Source organism: Naegleria lovaniensis (assembly GCF_003324165.1).
Source record: "Naegleria lovaniensis strain ATCC 30569 chromosome Unknown tig004, whole genome shotgun sequence".
NCBI classification, from domain to species: domain Eukaryota; phylum Heterolobosea; class Eutetramitea; order Acrasida; family Naegleriidae; genus Naegleria; species Naegleria lovaniensis.
In genome coordinates this window covers 418,654-436,462 of record NW_025407826.1, presented here as the reverse complement: position 1 = coordinate 436,462, position 17,809 = coordinate 418,654, and the positions used below count along the sequence as shown (strand labels likewise).

At 35.9% G+C, this 17,809-nt stretch overlaps 9 protein-coding genes across 9 annotated transcripts; 3 read left to right on the top strand and 6 right to left on the bottom strand.

Annotated features, from left to right (window-relative positions):
* Positions 1 to 106: 106 nt before the first annotated feature.
* C9374_011400 (uncharacterized protein) lies at positions 107 to 2,128 on the bottom strand (the record flags this gene model as incomplete). The annotated part of the gene is made up of 1 exon (XM_044687052.1): positions 107 to 2,128. One exon carries the CDS (start codon positions 2,126 to 2,128, stop codon positions 107 to 109), a length of 2,022 nt encoding a protein of 673 aa, XP_044554569.1.
* Positions 2,129 to 2,198: 70 nt separating this feature from the next.
* C9374_011399 (uncharacterized protein) lies at positions 2,199 to 3,017 on the bottom strand (the record flags this gene model as incomplete). Its single annotated transcript, XM_044687051.1, has 1 exon — positions 2,199 to 3,017. One exon carries the CDS (start codon positions 3,015 to 3,017, stop codon positions 2,199 to 2,201), a length of 819 nt encoding a protein of 272 aa, XP_044554568.1.
* A 95-nt stretch (positions 3,018 to 3,112) lies between these two features.
* On the bottom strand, positions 3,113 to 4,041 carry C9374_011398 (uncharacterized protein; the record flags this gene model as incomplete). Its single annotated transcript, XM_044687048.1, has 3 exons — positions 3,113 to 3,415; positions 3,550 to 3,766; positions 3,881 to 4,041. The coding sequence occupies 3 exons, from the start codon at positions 4,039 to 4,041 to the stop codon at positions 3,113 to 3,115; spliced, it is 681 nt and encodes a 226-aa protein (XP_044554567.1).
* Positions 4,042 to 4,419: 378 nt separating this feature from the next.
* On the bottom strand, positions 4,420 to 5,538 carry C9374_011397 (uncharacterized protein; the record flags this gene model as incomplete). Its single annotated transcript, XM_044687047.1, has 1 exon — positions 4,420 to 5,538. One exon carries the CDS (start codon positions 5,536 to 5,538, stop codon positions 4,420 to 4,422), a length of 1,119 nt encoding a protein of 372 aa, XP_044554566.1.
* Positions 5,539 to 5,824: 286 nt separating this feature from the next.
* On the top strand, positions 5,825 to 6,600 carry C9374_011396 (uncharacterized protein; the record flags this gene model as incomplete). Its single annotated transcript, XM_044687046.1, has 3 exons — positions 5,825 to 5,940; positions 6,018 to 6,153; positions 6,211 to 6,600. 3 exons carry the CDS (start codon positions 5,825 to 5,827, stop codon positions 6,598 to 6,600), a joined length of 642 nt encoding a protein of 213 aa, XP_044554565.1.
* A 292-nt stretch (positions 6,601 to 6,892) lies between these two features.
* C9374_011395 (uncharacterized protein) lies at positions 6,893 to 8,131 on the bottom strand (the record flags this gene model as incomplete). The annotated part of the gene is made up of 1 exon (XM_044687045.1): positions 6,893 to 8,131. The coding sequence occupies one exon, from the start codon at positions 8,129 to 8,131 to the stop codon at positions 6,893 to 6,895; it is 1,239 nt and encodes a 412-aa protein (XP_044554564.1).
* A 174-nt stretch (positions 8,132 to 8,305) lies between these two features.
* Positions 8,306 to 10,192, top strand: C9374_011394 (uncharacterized protein; the record flags this gene model as incomplete). Its single annotated transcript, XM_044687044.1, has 1 exon — positions 8,306 to 10,192. The coding sequence occupies one exon, from the start codon at positions 8,306 to 8,308 to the stop codon at positions 10,190 to 10,192; it is 1,887 nt and encodes a 628-aa protein (XP_044554563.1).
* Positions 10,193 to 10,999: 807 nt separating this feature from the next.
* Positions 11,000 to 12,034, top strand: C9374_011393 (uncharacterized protein; the record flags this gene model as incomplete). Its single annotated transcript, XM_044687043.1, has 1 exon — positions 11,000 to 12,034. One exon carries the CDS (start codon positions 11,000 to 11,002, stop codon positions 12,032 to 12,034), a length of 1,035 nt encoding a protein of 344 aa, XP_044554562.1.
* A 184-nt stretch (positions 12,035 to 12,218) lies between these two features.
* On the bottom strand, positions 12,219 to 17,630 carry C9374_011392 (uncharacterized protein; the record flags this gene model as incomplete). The annotated part of the gene is made up of 1 exon (XM_044687042.1): positions 12,219 to 17,630. One exon carries the CDS (start codon positions 17,628 to 17,630, stop codon positions 12,219 to 12,221), a length of 5,412 nt encoding a protein of 1,803 aa, XP_044554561.1.
* Between the last annotated feature and the right edge of the window lie 179 nt (positions 17,631 to 17,809).

The following is a 17,809-nucleotide window of genomic DNA, read 5'->3' as shown; positions in this document are numbered from 1 at the left end:
AACGGTAACATGGAAATAATAGAATTTGGAAAGTGATTGGAATAGGCAGGTTTAATGCATTGCTCGAAAAAGTGTGTTTTAAAATTGTTGATACAATATGGAGAAATTAAAAGGTCTGAATGTTGGGGATAAAAAGTGAATTCTCTTCTTTTTTCACCCATGTTTTGATGACTTCACAAGCATTGAGCATGTCAGCTTTGGTGGCCAGTAGAGAAAATGTTGCATAAATTTCAAGATTTCCAACCCACATTCCCATGATAGATTCATAAGATGTGGTCTCAACCATAGTTCTGACTTGAGAGCCAATGCTCTTTTGTGGTATTTCTTCAAGCTTTTCTCTGGTCAATTTGTATAATCTCAAAAGTCTTTTGCGTTCTTTTTGGGTGTGGTAAGGTGGGATGAATTTGGAAGAAATGGTTTGGCTAAATGATTGGTTAGTACTCTTCATTCTACAAGAGAAGTGACGGACATAGGATTGAGGAAGTGATAGATCGTCGATGGTTAAAGGTGGTGATTGCAAAAGAGGTGATTTTTGGTTAAATATTTCTGAAAGAGTAGGGTAGGGTGACTTGGATGCATTAACTACTGTGGGAAAACATTCGGTCTGTAATAAATCTTGTACAGTGTGTGTTTGAGACTCTTGACAATCGAAGAATGACTCTGTGCTCGTACATATCATGACATAGCACCAATTCTCTGTAAAGTAATAAATATAACCATACACGTATTGAGTTTCGGAAAGACCTGGTAAACAAATTGGAGTCCATGTTTCGCTACTTTTCATGGAGGAGTGTGCTGACCCTACAAAGTTCATTAATAATAATAAATCTTTGGTTCTCATGTTATACTTCTTATTTCTGATCATGTGAATAAGCATGTTATCACAAATCATGAGAGAGAACATGAGTTTGGCTTGCACCCTATTCTTCATCATAATATCTCCAATCTGAGCTCTTAATGATTTCGGTAACCTCAATACATGAGTAGTGTCAAATGAAAAATCAAAAGAATTACTCATTCTGTTAATGAGAGAGTAAATAATTTTGTCTGTTCCTCCCAATAAATTTCGTAGGTCGAAATTGGAACGTTTCTGTAAAATGTCTTGAATGTTTTTTGATGTGAGAATGAATACAAGCTGTTCATAAATTGTTTCGAGTTGTTTAGCAACCTCCTTATTGGACTCTGATGTTCTACATGCTGACACTAAAAATAAAGAGCCTTTCAAGACGTAAATAAATCTTAATTTTCCACAATTCACAGTTCTCACCGTTCCTCCCTCCCGCGAAACAATTGAAACAATTCCCAAGAAAAAACTCATGATGGTATTCAATTGATTTTCATCTCCGTACCGAGAAAATATTGGCTTACCGGCATCACTCAATATGAAAATGTGTTTTTGGTGTTGTTTCCATCTTTCTTGTGTTTGATCTTCGTCTGAATGTTTCATATATTTTGGTTTTTCTTCCCGTATGATGGTAATGTTTGCATTGTTGTCTGAATATTTTGAATTATTGATTATAATTGATGAAATTGGAAAATCCATACTAGCAGGAGAGGAGCTATTACTGTTCTCCAAGCTGATAATTTCATTCTTTGAAAACGGAGTTTTTGGTGATGAGGTTTTATAATTATTTCTATCGTCGTTGTTCTCATCCTCTGCAACATCTGTTGTTGATGATGACTCGGATAATCCTTCGGAACGCGAAGCACCTGTTTGTAAATCCTTTTCTTCATCATTCAATTCAGGTTTGATAGCTCCGTTCACTGCATATGGATCCACAGTAGTTGTGGTACTATCCTCTTCGTTATAAATAATTTGTGAGAATGCTGCAGCTTCTTCATCATCCTCTCGTATCGTTTCAGGCTTTCTTGTTGTTAGGAAGGCTTGATCTTGTGAAGTGTTTGGAAAATTTATTGGTGACTCCAGTTTGTTGTTGCCGCTGATACTTCCGTGACGGCTCACAACAGAGAAAGCAAAATCATCATCACCATCTTCTATTGTGGGTGAGTTGATGATCTTGATGGGTGTGCTTGTCGGTGATGATATTGTCTCGGTGTGAGATGGTGGTAATTGGCTCACGGCAGCCTCTGTTGATGAATTTTCCTGGCCATTCATTGAGTTGGACATTTTTTAAGGGATACCAGAAACAAGAGAGCGAAACAAATTGTTTTTATTAAGTCGAGTGGTCCCATTAAAATTACTTGTATCCAATTAAAGAATTTCCACGGTGTGTCTTGGCCTTGTCGTTTAATGGTAAGTACAATCTCAAAAGTACTGGAGCTTTTCCGTCATGCAAATCAGCATGTAAACAATAATAGCCAGGCTTGTTAATAGGATGATATGAGCTTGGATTGTTCTTTTGTTCTCCAGGGAAAGTAATGTCTTCGTCTCTGAGAGCCAAATGATGAACACACCAAACATAGTTGGCAACATCACGTTTTGTAATTGGCCAATAATATTTCATATTTCCTCCTTCAGTCTTTCTCCACATTTTGATGACACAACGTTGTAAAATATATCTTCTATTAAAGGTCTCTCGTTTTTGAGCGAGCTCTTCTGGATTTGCGAGTAAATGTTTATACTTTTCTCTATTTTCAGGCGTGTTCATGACGGCCTTTGGTGGGTTTGATGCTAAATATCTCCATGCTTTGCTTGATTTCATTCTCACCACTTCTCCGGCAAATGTGAGTTTGTTATCTTTAATGATGAGAATTTCGAAAGTAGCGGGACGGAGAGCATTCCTAGATGTATCTTTGACTTTTTTTGGAGGGTGCAAGTACTTTTCTTTTGGACCTTCAAGGAATTTATCAAAGACTTCCTTGTCGGATGGCAGCTTTCTTCTGACTGTTTGCTTTTTTCTTTCTCTCACTTGTTGTTGTGTCAGTGAAGAACACATTGAAAGAAAGGGTGAAATATGATGAGTATTGGTGAACGATGCTGCTAATGTTGTTGTTGCTGATGATGATGAAACTCTCTTCATCAGAAGAGAATTGGTGGCCAAGAAACTCTTCAGCATTTTTTTATTAATGAATTTACAAAAAAATTTAAAAAGACAGCAAGCAAAACCAAAGCCTCCATGAACAAATCCTGCATAGACTATTGGAATAATAATTATTGTTGTTCATTATTTCTGTTGATTCGGATATTGCTCTCACGTTTTTCTTCTTCACTAGAAACAACAACAGCAGCATCATGTTGGTGATGTTCTTGCTCGACAAAGTCCTCGTCCTGTACTTGATCATATTTGGAAGCTTTTGGTGAACTGTTCTTGCTAGGCTCGGATTTCATGGTGAAACATCCATAGATGAGGAACAAAGCAAAGACAACAACTACCACCAAGATAAAGATACTAATAATGCACAGACCAGTAATCATCATGGCAGTATAGGCTGTTTTAGTGGCCAATTCAACGTTCTTTTTTGAAGTCCGTCGTGAATGGTGGTGAATTTGGATGAACCATTGTTAAACAGTAAGAATGATTATTGCCAAGCATGTTGTTTCAAAATTGGTGATTGGAATAATCGGTTTGTAAAAATTCAATGACTTACACACAAGCTTGTAAAATACGAGTGAGCATTCTTAATTAAAAATCCAGCAGAAACGAATCCAAGTAAAACTCTCAACACAATCAAACATTGAGAAACAAGTCCAGGGTGGAATCCTTCTCTCAAACGAACTTCAATCAAGTAAATCATGGGAGAGAGAACAGCAAGAACAAAGCAACATAACTCCGAGACACCAAATACTAGCGTGAAAATTTGAATACTAAATTTTTACAGCAACGAAGGAGCATCGATCACATTTGATGAGAGTTTCATGAATGGTGAGAATTTAACAAATTCCGAGATCAGTCATTCAAAATACCAATAGTTCACATACCGATCGATTGGACATTCAATGTTCTTTTCATAGTTTTGAGGAAGAGAATAAACAACGATGGCAAAAACACCAGCTGTCAATGAAAGAAGTGCCATGGCCAGTTGTGTGACAACTGAAGCAGTGGCATAAGCCCTCTGACTCCTTTTGTTACTTTCACTCATTTTTTAATTAATTGATTTTTGACAGCAAGAACATTTATGATTATAATTGTGAAAAATTTTATTGTAATCAAGCAGATTAAAACTTTTAGATAATCCTTAATCATGCCATGTTAAAATAGTTCAAGTACCAAAAGGATATGTCTGAGCCTCCAAACAAAACAGTCCAAGAACTAACACGACTCCTTTTAACATAAACGTCAACAAAATGAAAGAGAAACGTCTCTTTTGGAATAAAGTACTTGGCAATTCTCTCAGAGAACTGGCAGTGTAGGTGTTTTCAAAAGTTGCAGTTAGACTTGAACAAATGCATGACACATAAGGTGATGATAACACATTTTATTTACATGGATTCAAGAAACGTGACTCGAGAACTCGCTCTTATTGGTGTGAAAAGAGATGTTTGTAATTTTCTGCCAACACTCGATCCATTCCCTTTTCTCTAAATTCAGAGAGCGAACAAGATTGTTGAGATGAATGTGCATCACTCTCCTTCACTCTCTTACATGCTCCAAAGAAACTCGAATCTTTTCCCATCTTGTTATATTCTACTTGAATGTGTGAGGCAAATTTATAAGTGGCCTTATCTGAATGTTGTTGTAATTCAAATGCTAATCGTTCTTTGAGACCTTTCAATAATGAAGTTCCTCCACTCAAATGAATCACAATGTTATTGTCAAGATTTTCCTGATGTTGAGTGGAAATGTAATTTAAAATTTTGGAGACAAATTGTTGATTGGAGGAAAAGAGAACTTCTGGAGCTTGTGAATAGACATTCTCTTGTTCAGGTAAGGAATTAGAGGAGGATGGAAGTGTACACTGACAGTTTTGTTCTTTCAATTCTGTTAATTTCAAAATACTTTCTTCAACACCATTCACTAAATGATCTTTGATATATTTGGTAATATCCATTCCTCCGAGTGGAATGTGACATATTGGAGCTCCATTTGAATTCAATTTTGCCAACTGAGTAAGACCATGACCCATTTCAAGAATGTAATGCTCTGCACTATCAAGTGTTGTTGGCTTGGTCACGCTTGAAATATTTTCCGTAGGTGTGAAATATTGCAAACTTTGAATTCCATATTTTTCAAATATTAATTGTGTGAGATTTCTCACAGATTGACTCGACTGTACAGCAGCCAATGTCACATTCAACCGTTTCTCTTTCAAACTCTGTTCAGAATATTTGGCATCTTCCAAAGTGTACAAGGAACGAAATGTTTGATTAAACAAAGTTTCCATATTGAGAGTAGAATCTCCATTAAACGTTCCACGAGACACCATTGGGCTCAATGTTTTTAATCTAAAGTTTCCAATCGACTTTTCCTGAAGTACTTTGGTTCCACATGATATCTTGCTCATTCCCGAGAAACCTTGCATTTCATATTGTCCAACAATGGTGTGAAATTCGAAGGGAATTTCATCGAGTGGAAGACCATATTTTGTGGTGAAACTTCCAAAGTCAATGATGAAATCAGCAGCAGCAGTGGAAGACATGTGAGATTCGTCCCGAGTGGGTGTGGTTATTTGACTTGATGTTTGGATAATTTTTTTTGGTGTGTGAAAGGTAATTGAAGGTAACGAAGAGACATTTTTGAGTTTTTTTGAGATGCATGAAAAATTATTGCCATTTGGGGAGTTTATTTGTATCGAATTTTAAAGAAGAAAATATTTGAATTATGTTCAACAATTATTAACTATTGCAAAACACCGTGCAAGGTCATAAAGAAGTGACAACACAAGGAAAAAGTTAAGTGGTGACTTTTTATTTCTTTCGAAAAAAATGTCTTATCGGAGTAGCTCACAGGCTCTCCATCGGAGCAATAGAAGAAATGTTCAACACAAACCTCTAGGAAAAACAGCAAAACATGTGATGGAAATGACTAGTGGAAATGAAAGGTTGGTGAATTGATTTGGGAATTTTTTTAATGAGATTTAAAAATCGGAACTTGCAATTTGTAAAACATTGATCACAGTGATGATGGGGGAAGAGATGTTATACGTTCCATGTTTGCACTCCTTAAACACAGAAAGCAATGGCTGGATCGGAAATTTAGAACAGAACCCTTGAATCAATTACTGAATTTAATTGCCAACATGAAAGACGAAGATGTAAGTGATCCCAGAATTATGCTTCAACAGAAATTATTTTTTGTAACCTATCAACAGATGAAATTAGACGGACCTAATGAATCCTACTACGCTTTCCTTTTTGAACAAGTTTGTTTGAAACATCTGGATGAATTAGAATTTTCTGTTGGAACAAGTGAAACATCAAGCATGTTCAGAAAAGCTTTGGATAACAATTTATTGAAATTCAAAACTATTACTGTTTATGTGCCCAAAACAGTGAAAGGGATTTTGAAATGGCTTGGAATTGGACTTATATTGTCATTAATCTATTCTCTGATTATGTATTGGAAAGTTAGTTTGAGGAGAAGTCATTATCAATCGTACAAGTTGGTGAATGGGAATAGCACGCCTTCTCTTGGAAACATTCAAGTTTCAACAAAGCAATATGTCTCTCCAATGAGAGGCATTGTCAATCTTGGTTTGTGAAAGATCATACATGTCACAGTCTAGGGATGCACAATTAGATGAGTATTGAAAACAATTTTGGAGCAATTCTTAACATTTGAAAACCAAGAACGTAACGAGACAATAATAATTGCTAGACAGAAATAACACTTGTTTGGAAACGGTATTGACTTGTAGTACTGAATAAGGACATCAAGTTAAATTGTCACACGAAACGCTAACTAATCAAGGATTTGCGAAAACTACAAATTATCTAAGCAGAAAAGATATTCGAAGATTAGAGGGTTAATATTCAATCAACTAAAAGTCTTCTTTATTCCTTGATTTTTTCAACAACAGAGAATATTCTATCCAAAACACAATTATGGAGAGTATCAAGTGTTTCATCAAGTCTTCTGTGATTAATGACCACCTTGTGGATATAAGGCATATTTGTGGTGCTTTCTTCGTAATATTCTTGCATGTATTGAAAGTTTTCGGAGAGAGTTTGCAGTTTTTCATCAAAATTGGTTCCTAATGTGTGAGTACGGCTGTCATAAATATCATGCTCTCGTTTGGAAAGCCATTGCTCAAAAAACAGTTCATGTTCTTCCTTGTTAGAGACGGATATGAAAAATGGTATGATAATGCCTTCCTTCTTATCAGATTGATTGTCATTTGAAATGTAAGTTTCAAACATGTCCTTATAAATTTCTGGGTCAATATGGCTGCCCTCAATGATTAATGATTTACCGTCACCAAAGCACTTTTCAATGTCTCCTTGCAACGCTTTTTTCATAAATACACATTGTTCCTTGTATTGTGTTAAAAACGATTTCTTGTCTGGAAACTTTGAAAACCAAACAGGAATTTGTTTTTCGTACGATTTGGCATTCTTGCTGCTATGTAAATTAAATGAATTAATGAGATCTAAAACTACATCGGTCTGTACAACATTTGGAGTGTTCAATCTTTCTCCTAACTGAGTGGCGAGTGTGCTTTTACCAACACAACCTGTTCCAAACACTAATATCAGTAAAGGTATACGTTTGTGATGAAACAAAGACATGAGTTTGTATCGTGTGATCGTTTGATCTCCATACCCATATTTTCTCATAATATCAAACAATTGTTTTTCTAATTCTTCTTGAGGAATATTTAACAAGTTTAAATCCACCAGTGTCTTTTTCAATTCCAAAGCAATTTTAATCGAGTCTTTGTACTTGACTTGAATAACGGTCAAAATTCTGCTCACGATAAACCGAGAAAGAATGTAATAGTGATTTTCTAATCCAACTCGGACTTTGACAAAGTCATATTTTGAAGAGGATCGTTTCACGTAGCTATGATGTCCTTCCTCATCGGTATTGGATGATGAATTGACATGACCTCCACCATCCGATAACGATGATGATGATTGTTGCTGATTACCTCGGCTGCTATTGTATCCTTTTGAAGATTGAAGAGAATCTGCAGAGGAGGAGCTAGTGGCTTGAGTCGTACTGGATGATGATTCATTGATCGAATCCGTGTGATGATTGTTGGAAGTCATGCCTTGATCCGATAAGAGCATTTTTCTTGTTGTTGTGGGCTCACAAAAACCTGAGGATGATGATGAATACGTGATCCTCAAGAATGAAGGGTGCTCTTTTGGTCATCCCAAAGGTGGTTACATGTGAGCCTCATGAGGTTAGAGGTTTATCAAATGTATGTATTGGTGTGACTGAAAGGTTAAAACACCAAAAAAATGTTCAGTTTTGAAGAAGAGGCTTCATCATCGGATCAAAAGCAACCAACAACATTGGCTCCTGGGATTAGAAATAATCAAGAAGAAGAGGAATTTACAATCAATCAAACACAACAACAAACTCAACAAAAACCACAACAATATACTCCGATTGAAACAATTGATATTAATTATGAAAAGTTAAAAGATTGGCTGGTAGATAGAAGCTTTCTTGCTTCCGATTACGTAAAACCTTTGAAGCAAATTAGAGCATATATTAAACATGCTTGGAATGAGTTGATATCAAGACATGAAGAGCTGAAGGACACACAAAAGGAGAAGGAACAACCAGTGGCTGAATTAATTGCAAAAATCAAACAAGAAGCAAGAGAGTCCCAAGAACAAGATGAGGTGTCTCGTATTGATTACTTTTTGACCAAACAAATTGTACAGGTTTTGGAAAAGGCAGACGCCTCTGAAGGAAGTGGCTTTTTGTTTGGCTTGGTCGGAGGCTCTAAACGACTTAAATTATGGAAACATGTATTACAGTCATACGAAAGCAAATCCATTCATTTGGCTGAACTTTCTGGTTACATGATCCAAAATGTAAAGTATGAATTACCTGCAGTAGCGAGCTCACTTTTGACATTAAGAAATCAATTAGAAAGTCTTGATAAGAAAGAGGAAGACTGGAAGAGATCACTCGAGTTGACAAAAAGGGAATTTGCAGAGGCTTGTGAAAAGCTTTCAATTAACAAGGAAAAGGTGGACAGAGTTATTGAATTTGCCTCTTTGGGAAGTAGCGTCGGTATTGACATGGAAGAAGAAATTAAGAAAGCAGTTTTTGAATTACCATCTCTATACGAAAAAATTATTGACTCATGCCGTGATCCTGTATTTAAGAAAGCTGTAGACTATTATGAACAATTTACCCTATTTATTAACAAGCAAAACTGTTCTGAGCCACTTTTGAATTTTATCTTGTCCAATATGGACGCTCAGTACAGTGGAACCATGCCAAGTTTGTCGCTTTATGATTGGAAGTCTTTTAACAAAGAAGAATTACCAAAGTATGACGAAGACAAAGTTCAAACCTTAATTGGTAAGCTTTTAAAAGAAGAAGAATCCAAGAAGCAGAATGACGTTGAGAAAGAACCAGAAATTGATTTTGGCGATTTTTCAACAGATAATACCAACTTGGAAATTCAATGGGACACCAACATTGAAGAAAACAAAGAAGTTGAAATCAAATTTGATGATGTCGTTCAAGAGAAAGAGCTGGAAATAGACTTTGGAGACTTTAGTACAGACCAAGGATTTTCTATGGATGACACGACTACTAGTATATCACAAGTATCTAATAGTGACAATGAAAAGAACAATCAAGCAGTAGCAGAAATGAAGATGAGATCTTTCCTTGATTCAGAGGACATACGAGCACGATTTTCCAGTAACATTTTCCAACTCTATGCCTTCATCCAACAAAGACTTGTTGAAACCTCTCGAAATTCTACATTGGAAGCAGACATTTTCAGAAATGCTCCTCAAGCGATCAAATCACTCTCGAGGGATGAGTTGTCGCAATTTAAAAAAGTAGTTGCCAACATTATTGCTACACTCAACAATCCACACTTTAAACAACTTGTTCTCATCAAGACTTCCAAGAAATTTGTGGAACGTTTAGTGCAATCATTGACACAAAAGGTTGAAATCATGAGCAAAGTGAGATCCAATTTGGAATCAGTGGATTCTCAGCGCATTTCTCTTAATTCCTCAATCAAAAAGCAACAACCTACTTTGGAAAAGCTGAAACGACAAACCAAAGAATATCAGCAATATGTTCAACAAACACTTTCAGAGAGATTGGGAAAGAGAGTGCTCATATTCGGAGAAATTAATAAAATTTAATGGAGTTGTGAGGGCCCTTTCAAACCCGCAGCCGCAGCAAACAGCCGAAAAGGACGGCTGCCAGCTCCTGCTGACTTCCCAAACTTTGTGGAAATCCAGAATCCTCCAGAATCCGGATGATTACGGATTTTGGCGGTTGTTTTTGGCTTTACAACGAATAAAATTTTTAACAATAAAAATGCAAAACAACAGCAACAACAACAACAATTCCGAACAAGCTTTGGCATGTTATCCTTGAACGAAATGAATTCAAATGTGGAGCTAGACAACCAATCCACATCAACTTACACCCACGAAACGAATTCTGATCTTCATCTTCTCTATGACTATCTTACCGATATAAAATTCACACCATCAGACATCAATTCAGTAATACGTATTTTTGAAGAAAATGCTATCAGAAGCATTGCTTGTTCTAACTTTTATTTGATGATGAAGAGATCATGTCATTTGCACTTCCAAAATCCATCATCAAAGCAGTGATTTCTTTCCGAATGCAACCCGAAAATGATAATCCAAACCAAAGATTTCACGTAAAAACAAGATTGTGACTGAAGATGATGTCAAACAAATGTTCATAACAAAAGAGCTTTGTGGAATCGCTCGCATCTTCCTCAAAGAAAAAGAAACAAATCATAACAATACTGACATCGAAGATGATGATGAGTCAATTTAGTTCGACTTCAAGGTAGATAAATTGTCATTATCCATTATTGTTGTTATTAATGATCGGTTTGTGTTTGACAATGTATAGAGTTCAATCATCACCCAACAACAGAGTATTTGCCTTTTCAACTGCAAGAATATATGATCGAGAATTTTTATGGAGTGGCTCGACAACATTGTGGCTCCAACACCAATCTGAACGCTGAAAATTTCTTGAATGCTCTCAATAATTTTTTAAGTGCCTTAATTGTTGGCTTACAATTCAACAAAGAGAAAGATCAATCCACAAGATTACCATATGAGTATTATTGTTGCTTCCCATCACCAGAACATATTAATTATATTGTTATTGGTGAATTTGAAAGAGCATGTCGCACTTTTGCCATGCTTTCAGATGCTGAATATGAAGCTCCAACCATTCATACTCTATTGTTTAATTTGAATATACCTGGTATTGAAGTTTTACTTACAAAAGAATTCAAATTGAAACAATATTCGAATAATGATATTGTGGAATTCGATAAATTGGAGCAGCAATGGAACAGAACACATCAACCACACAACATGCTGCAAAATTTCAAAAACAAACAATCCAATGCACATATCACCATTGGAGGAATTATCTATCACAAACAACAATTGATACGTCAAGTAACATTTAGTCACAAAACTTCTTGTGATGTTTCGAGATATAGAAGGTTCGATAAGAGAAAACCTAACACTATCTCACAACAATCAAACTCCCTCTCATGGCCACTCTATTCTCAACTGACTTCTCAAGAACAAATTGAAAAACCAGAAGCAAATCAGACTCTCAATTCCGAATATTTAAGTATTGGTGATTATGTTCTCCAATTAGATGAAAACAATCATGTCTTCATCTGCCAAATTAAGCAAATCAAACAGTGGACAAAAAGGACTAAGAAGAACAAAAAACCTTTGCCAGGATGGGAAGGAGAAGATTATTTATATTCTATCAAATGGGAATACCGAAGAGATACTAAAATGGGAGAGCTCAATACTTTTAGATTTTTCATGAAAACTTTTGTTGTGAATGAAGCAGATTGCAGATTGATAGACGTTTCTAAAGATTTTACACAATATTATGAGGAATTTACTTCGTTTCCAAGAACCGTCATTGTGGAGAACGGTTTTTTAGTAAGCAAAATAAACTGATCACCTGATCGAAATCCTATCTCAGCCGCAAAAATCCTGTTTCAACCGGATGCCAAAGGATTCTGTTGATTGCATCTGAAAATAATTTCGGCAGCGAGGACTATCCTGGCTGAACGGCTGTTTGCTGCGGCTGCAGGTTTGAAAGGGCCCTCGGAGTTGTTGAGAAATTGTTGAGCTCCTCAAGTTACACAAAACAACAACAAAATACTCTACAAGCATCACCATGCTCTGGTGAGTTGTTAACTCTACCAATACATCCACCTAAAATATCCCAACTCTTGTATCCATCTGTGTAATCATGCTCACTTGCAAAGAATGGGTTGATTTCGAGAGTTTTGACTTGATCCACAAATTGCCAAACAATTACCTTATACAACACTCGAACAATCTTATTTTGATCTCTTGACCTCTTATCTTCCTTTCCATCATCAAGAATGACACCAACTTTCTTGACTCGTTTTTCATAGACCACAAAGTTGGCCACCCACGAGAATTTGATAGGAACAAACGGAATGAGACACCAACGTGAGTGATGAGCACTCCATCTTTCATACTTGAAGAATGGGAATAACAAGAATTTCAATAACTTGCGCCCTTCCTTGAGTGATCTCGAAAATCGAACCATACTCAATTGTCTTGCAAAGAGCCACAAGAGAGACCATTTCTTTTCACTGACCCTTGTATCACTCGAGTAGAAGAAAAGTAGTAATAAGAAGGTTGTAATCTTGGTATCCTTTCCAGTTGGATTGGAGGTACTGAACGAAGAATTTGTAGTAATTGTGGTTGTAGCAAGAATGGATGAAGTGGTGGAGCCAAAATTCGATTTGCAGAAATAAAACAGTGAAATCAATCGGTGGAATATCCAAATCAATGCAACATATCTTTCTGTAGTGGAATTATTCTTTGATGATCTCCATAGCACAAGTGGGAATATATAGAATGAATTGTTGTAATCTTCACCAAGATCTGCTTCGACTGCAGGTTTTGATTCTGTTTCCAAGGACAGTTTGATGATACACAATTTATGATACAGCGCCCAAAGTAAATAATGTCCCATCTCAGATTTTAACTTGTTTTCAATCTGCTTGGTGAAATAATACAAGCAGAAAATAAAGAAGGAACAATCTTGATTAAGAATTGGTTCTTTCCAATTTCTCACACGAGTATTGGATTGTCCTCCTTCTCCTCTGCTTGTTGTTGTTGTTGTTGGAGCATTTAAAAACGTAATGATATTCCAAAATCTCAATAACGCGAGTTTGTAATAAAAGAGCCAAAATACACTCCATTTGGTGTGAGTGAGTTTGAAATTTTCATCATCTAAATTCAAATGAATATAAAGAGGGAAAATAAAGAACATGGATTCCTTTCGTGTTAAAGTGGTTCCGGAAATATGATTCGAGTAGTGAATGAGAGCTAACAATCTATGGAAGAAATATAATAAGGAAAGATTAAATTTGGTCTCATTGGTGCCACACTTCTCATTGGTATATCTAATGAGTGGGAATGAATAGAAACCAGATTCAGAATTGGAGCCAGAACTTAACTGTTTTTCATTCCAGTAATGTGCCATTGCAATACGTTTGTAGAAGAACCAAAATAGGTAAATGTTGTTTTTTCTATCGTTGGCATCCTTTGTGAAAGTTCGGAAAAAATATGGGACCAAATACAGCGTAGATCTGTAATTGTTAGTATTCGTGTTCTTGTAATATGAATAACTGAATATAGCAGCATATTTTTGAACCAAATAAATCAATGAAAGAGATGAATAATTACTAATGTCACTGTTCACAGTTTCATAGAATACCCATGGATAAATAAAAAAGCCCAAGTTCTTGGAAGATTTCCAAACGCCAATGAATCTAATTCGTTGAATAAAGAACCAAAAGATGGCAAGATTTCTAGTCTCATTATTGTCGTTGGTAAAGAAAAATAATGGAACGAAAAAGGTAATGAACTTTTGATGATTGAAATCATCCATCGTTGAGCCGACCGATGTGCCTCCAGGTTTTCTATCTGATGAAATAGTACTTCTGTGGAATATGGCTGCATATTTGTGGAAGAACCAACACAATGACCAAGAATTGACTCTTTTTGAAGCGAAACATTCCTTCTTCCAAATATAGAGAGGGAAGAAATAGGTTCCAGTTTCGCTTGCATTTGGATAAATGTAATTCCAATAAGCTACAATAGAGGCATACTTGTGGAAGAACCACAGCAAGTAAAATTCTTTCAAGCGAAGGTTATCATTGGATACATCCTTTCTATAAAAGTGAAGTCCAAGTGTGAAATTTCTGGTTGAAGTTGAGGTATAGTCTGAAGGTTTGTGTGAAAGAACTGGTGAGCCAGAACACTCGACACAATGATGGAAGAAAGAGAACCATTTTGTGAATGCCCAAAACAAGCAAAATACTCTCTTCAAGGTATTTTGACGAGCTGAGGATGACATGAGAATGAGCAAGAATATGTAAAATCCATATTGTTGAATGTTGGATGTCTTGTAACTCCAAACTCTGATCCATGAGAATCTTCGATCGAAAATCCAACAGAAATAATTGACCTTGCGTATTGCCTTTTTCAATGGGGAACCGGTAATAACCATAGAGGTATCGTTCGTGCTCACTGTCAGTGTAGAGGTATTTAACGTGATATTTGCAGCTGCAGAAAGGTCATATTCAAGCTCTCTGTAGAATATTGGAAGGAAGTGATATCGTTCTGACGCAACTTTTCTATTCTGAACTGGAACAAATGTTGTAGAAGAAGCATCATATTTGACGAACCAATTAACAATACACAATCCAGTGGTGTCATAGGCTGGCAGCCACAAAAATTTCCACACTTTGTGTGCATCAGTAATGGATCGGTAATAAATTGGGAACAAGAATGTAGTGGCAGTGCTTGAAAGAATATTGGAGCTGGAATTTGCTTCTGTCTTGTAGGAGATCCATCGATTGAATAATGCAACTCTCCTGTAAATGAACCATAAAATGGACAAGTTCTTTTCTGTGTAATCTTCGTTTGGAGCAAATTGTTGATTCACATCATACCAAAATAGAGGAAATACATATAAACAAAAGTAATAGAAAGCTGCAGTGGAAAATTGTCGATTCAAATAAATCAATGAATATTCTGGCTTGTAAAACCAAAATAACGCAAAAGTGTGATCGTTTTGAAGTACTAACGAATCTTTCGAGCCAGACCACCAATTTCTCACACTCGAAAAGAATAAAAGGAATAAAAATATCGACGAGTTGTGAGTATTGGGAGTGATGAGTCGACTATAACGGAAGAAGGCAAATTTTTCATCCACCAAATATAAAAGTGAAAAGGATAAATATTGACCATTTCGCTGTGCAGATACGACTTGATTATTTCGATCAATTCTAATATAAAACAATGGCATTAGGTAGAAGGATTTCACCAATTCTCTCTTATCAATGATGATCTTGCCTAAACACATGCTATGTAATAGCCATATTAAGGAAATAGTTATTAATGGTGCCTCAATCCTTCGATTCTTGTCGTCCAAATCTGGAGTTTCTAATGCACGGTTTTGATAGTAGAAGAGTGGGAATATGAAAAATCGTGTTCTCTTCAAGCTAGACGCTCCCTTTCTTCCTACGTATGAACAATCTGCTTGAACCAAACTATATCTCGTCTTGGGAATGTACAAGAACTTGAATAGATACTCATTCTTCTCTGAATCAATCGATACATCAAATATAAAGTGTAAATGAACGGATTTCTTAGTTCTGTCCATTCTTACAAAGAAGAATGGGAAAATGTACATGTATTTCCAATCAGATCTGTAGATATAGAATGGGAGCACAAAACTTGTTTCAACCTTTCCTTGATCCGTTGAATGATAGAAATATGGAGGAAGTAACAATAGGGATCCAAATCTCTCTGATGATTGATACATTTCGTTAACCGATGAAAAGTACAATGGTACGATCCATAAGAAAGAAGAGCGACCAACTACATCTCTAAATCTTCCAAAAAGTCCACAGACGAATACATGACAATAATCTGTGCGTTCTTCCTGGTCATTCACTTTGTGAAATTTCTCATACTTAATCCACATGAACAATGGATAAGTTTTCAAACTGTATCGGTATTTTCGTACGAAACTCGAATAAATGAATAATATAAATATACGATTATTGTCCTTTTCACGTCTAATATATAAAATAAGAGAGAGAAGGAATGTTTTCACACCAACAATGTCAGAGTAGTAAAATACTAAGAACAGCCACACTCTAAAATGCTTGTCTTTTGTACACCTATGCCAATACAACAAGTAGCAACAATTTAAGACTGTCTCATGTTGAATAACATCTTCTTCTCGTTTAGCTTTGAGCCATCTTCCATAGGTAAGAGTTGGAAAAACGAATACTCTTCTATCATGAATATTTTGGATGGAGTTGTCATGGAAGTACCAATAGAATGGCAAGAATATGTGATGTGATACCTTATAGATTGAACAATTGTACCAGTATAGTAAAAAGACTGTGACGAAACTTTCTTTGCGAGATAACGAGTCCACTTTGTCTGAAAAGTAAAATACGGGCATTAAGAAGATTTTTCTTGTAAACACCTTGTAAGTTTCTTGGTAAGTCAAGTGATGCATAAATAATGGAGTCAAGAATAGATATCTATAGCTACTCGTCTTTCTATAAAAAAGCAGCATAAATATCCAAAATATGTGATGACCCTTGTTTTCTGTGCCGTTTGCAATTTTGATGTGTAACAGCCCCCAAATGCCAAATGTGAATTTTGGTGGTTCAAATGTTGTGTAATTGTTTACAGAGACGTGCTTCCAATAGAAAAAGAAAACAAAACCTCTTGATCCACCTTTTCTCAACACTCTAATCCAACACACTGGTAACATTCTGAATGAAATCTTTTCTGGAGCTATTTGTAATTTCAAAAAAGGCCAAGGAAGATGCAATGTAAAGGTATTGGCACCTTTTCTAACTCTGAAAAGAGGGTATAATATTGAATATTCAACATATCTTCCAGGTCTTCTTTGAGTTCCAAGAAATGGCCACATTTGATTGATATAGAACTTATCATTTTCAAAGAAAAAGTATAACGGAAGTACGAGCATTACTTTGGTTACTTTGCTTTTAAATCTCCAAAAGAAAGGAAATAGAAATGTTTGAAATGTGACAGCATCAGGAGTTCCTATCTGCTGCTCTTTCAAGAAATACATGAGTGGTAAGAATGCTAGTGTTTTGGCCTTTTTAACAAATGATTCATGTAAAAAGTATAATAAACCTGAAAGTATCACTGTTAATTGATATTCTTTGCTCTTGCGATGAAATGTCAACAGAGGAAGCAGCAACAATGTGACCGTCGTATCAAATGCGACCTTATAAAAGATGCTATAGAATAAAAACATGATGGAAAATTCATGGGATGCGGAATCTCTTTCGAATTTGAAGAGAAAAGGTCTAATGCTGAACTTGGATTTTGTTCCATTTCGCTCGTATCGAATTAGTGGCCACAAGACATCGGTCTCGGCTCTCTGATCATTGGAAGTGTGAGAAACAATGGGCCATGCTTTGATTTTGAAATCACGATGCCTAGAAGCCATCTTGCCAATAATTTGAGAGAATTATAATGATGATGGCGAATAGATGTCGATTTGGACTTGTCGTTCTGAAATAAGAGGAATCCGCGATCCGAAGTATATTCCTCTTCTTACGAGCCAATTCGATAGTATATCTGTATGTTGCCGTACACAGGTTGTACTGAATGAGTATTATGTACTGC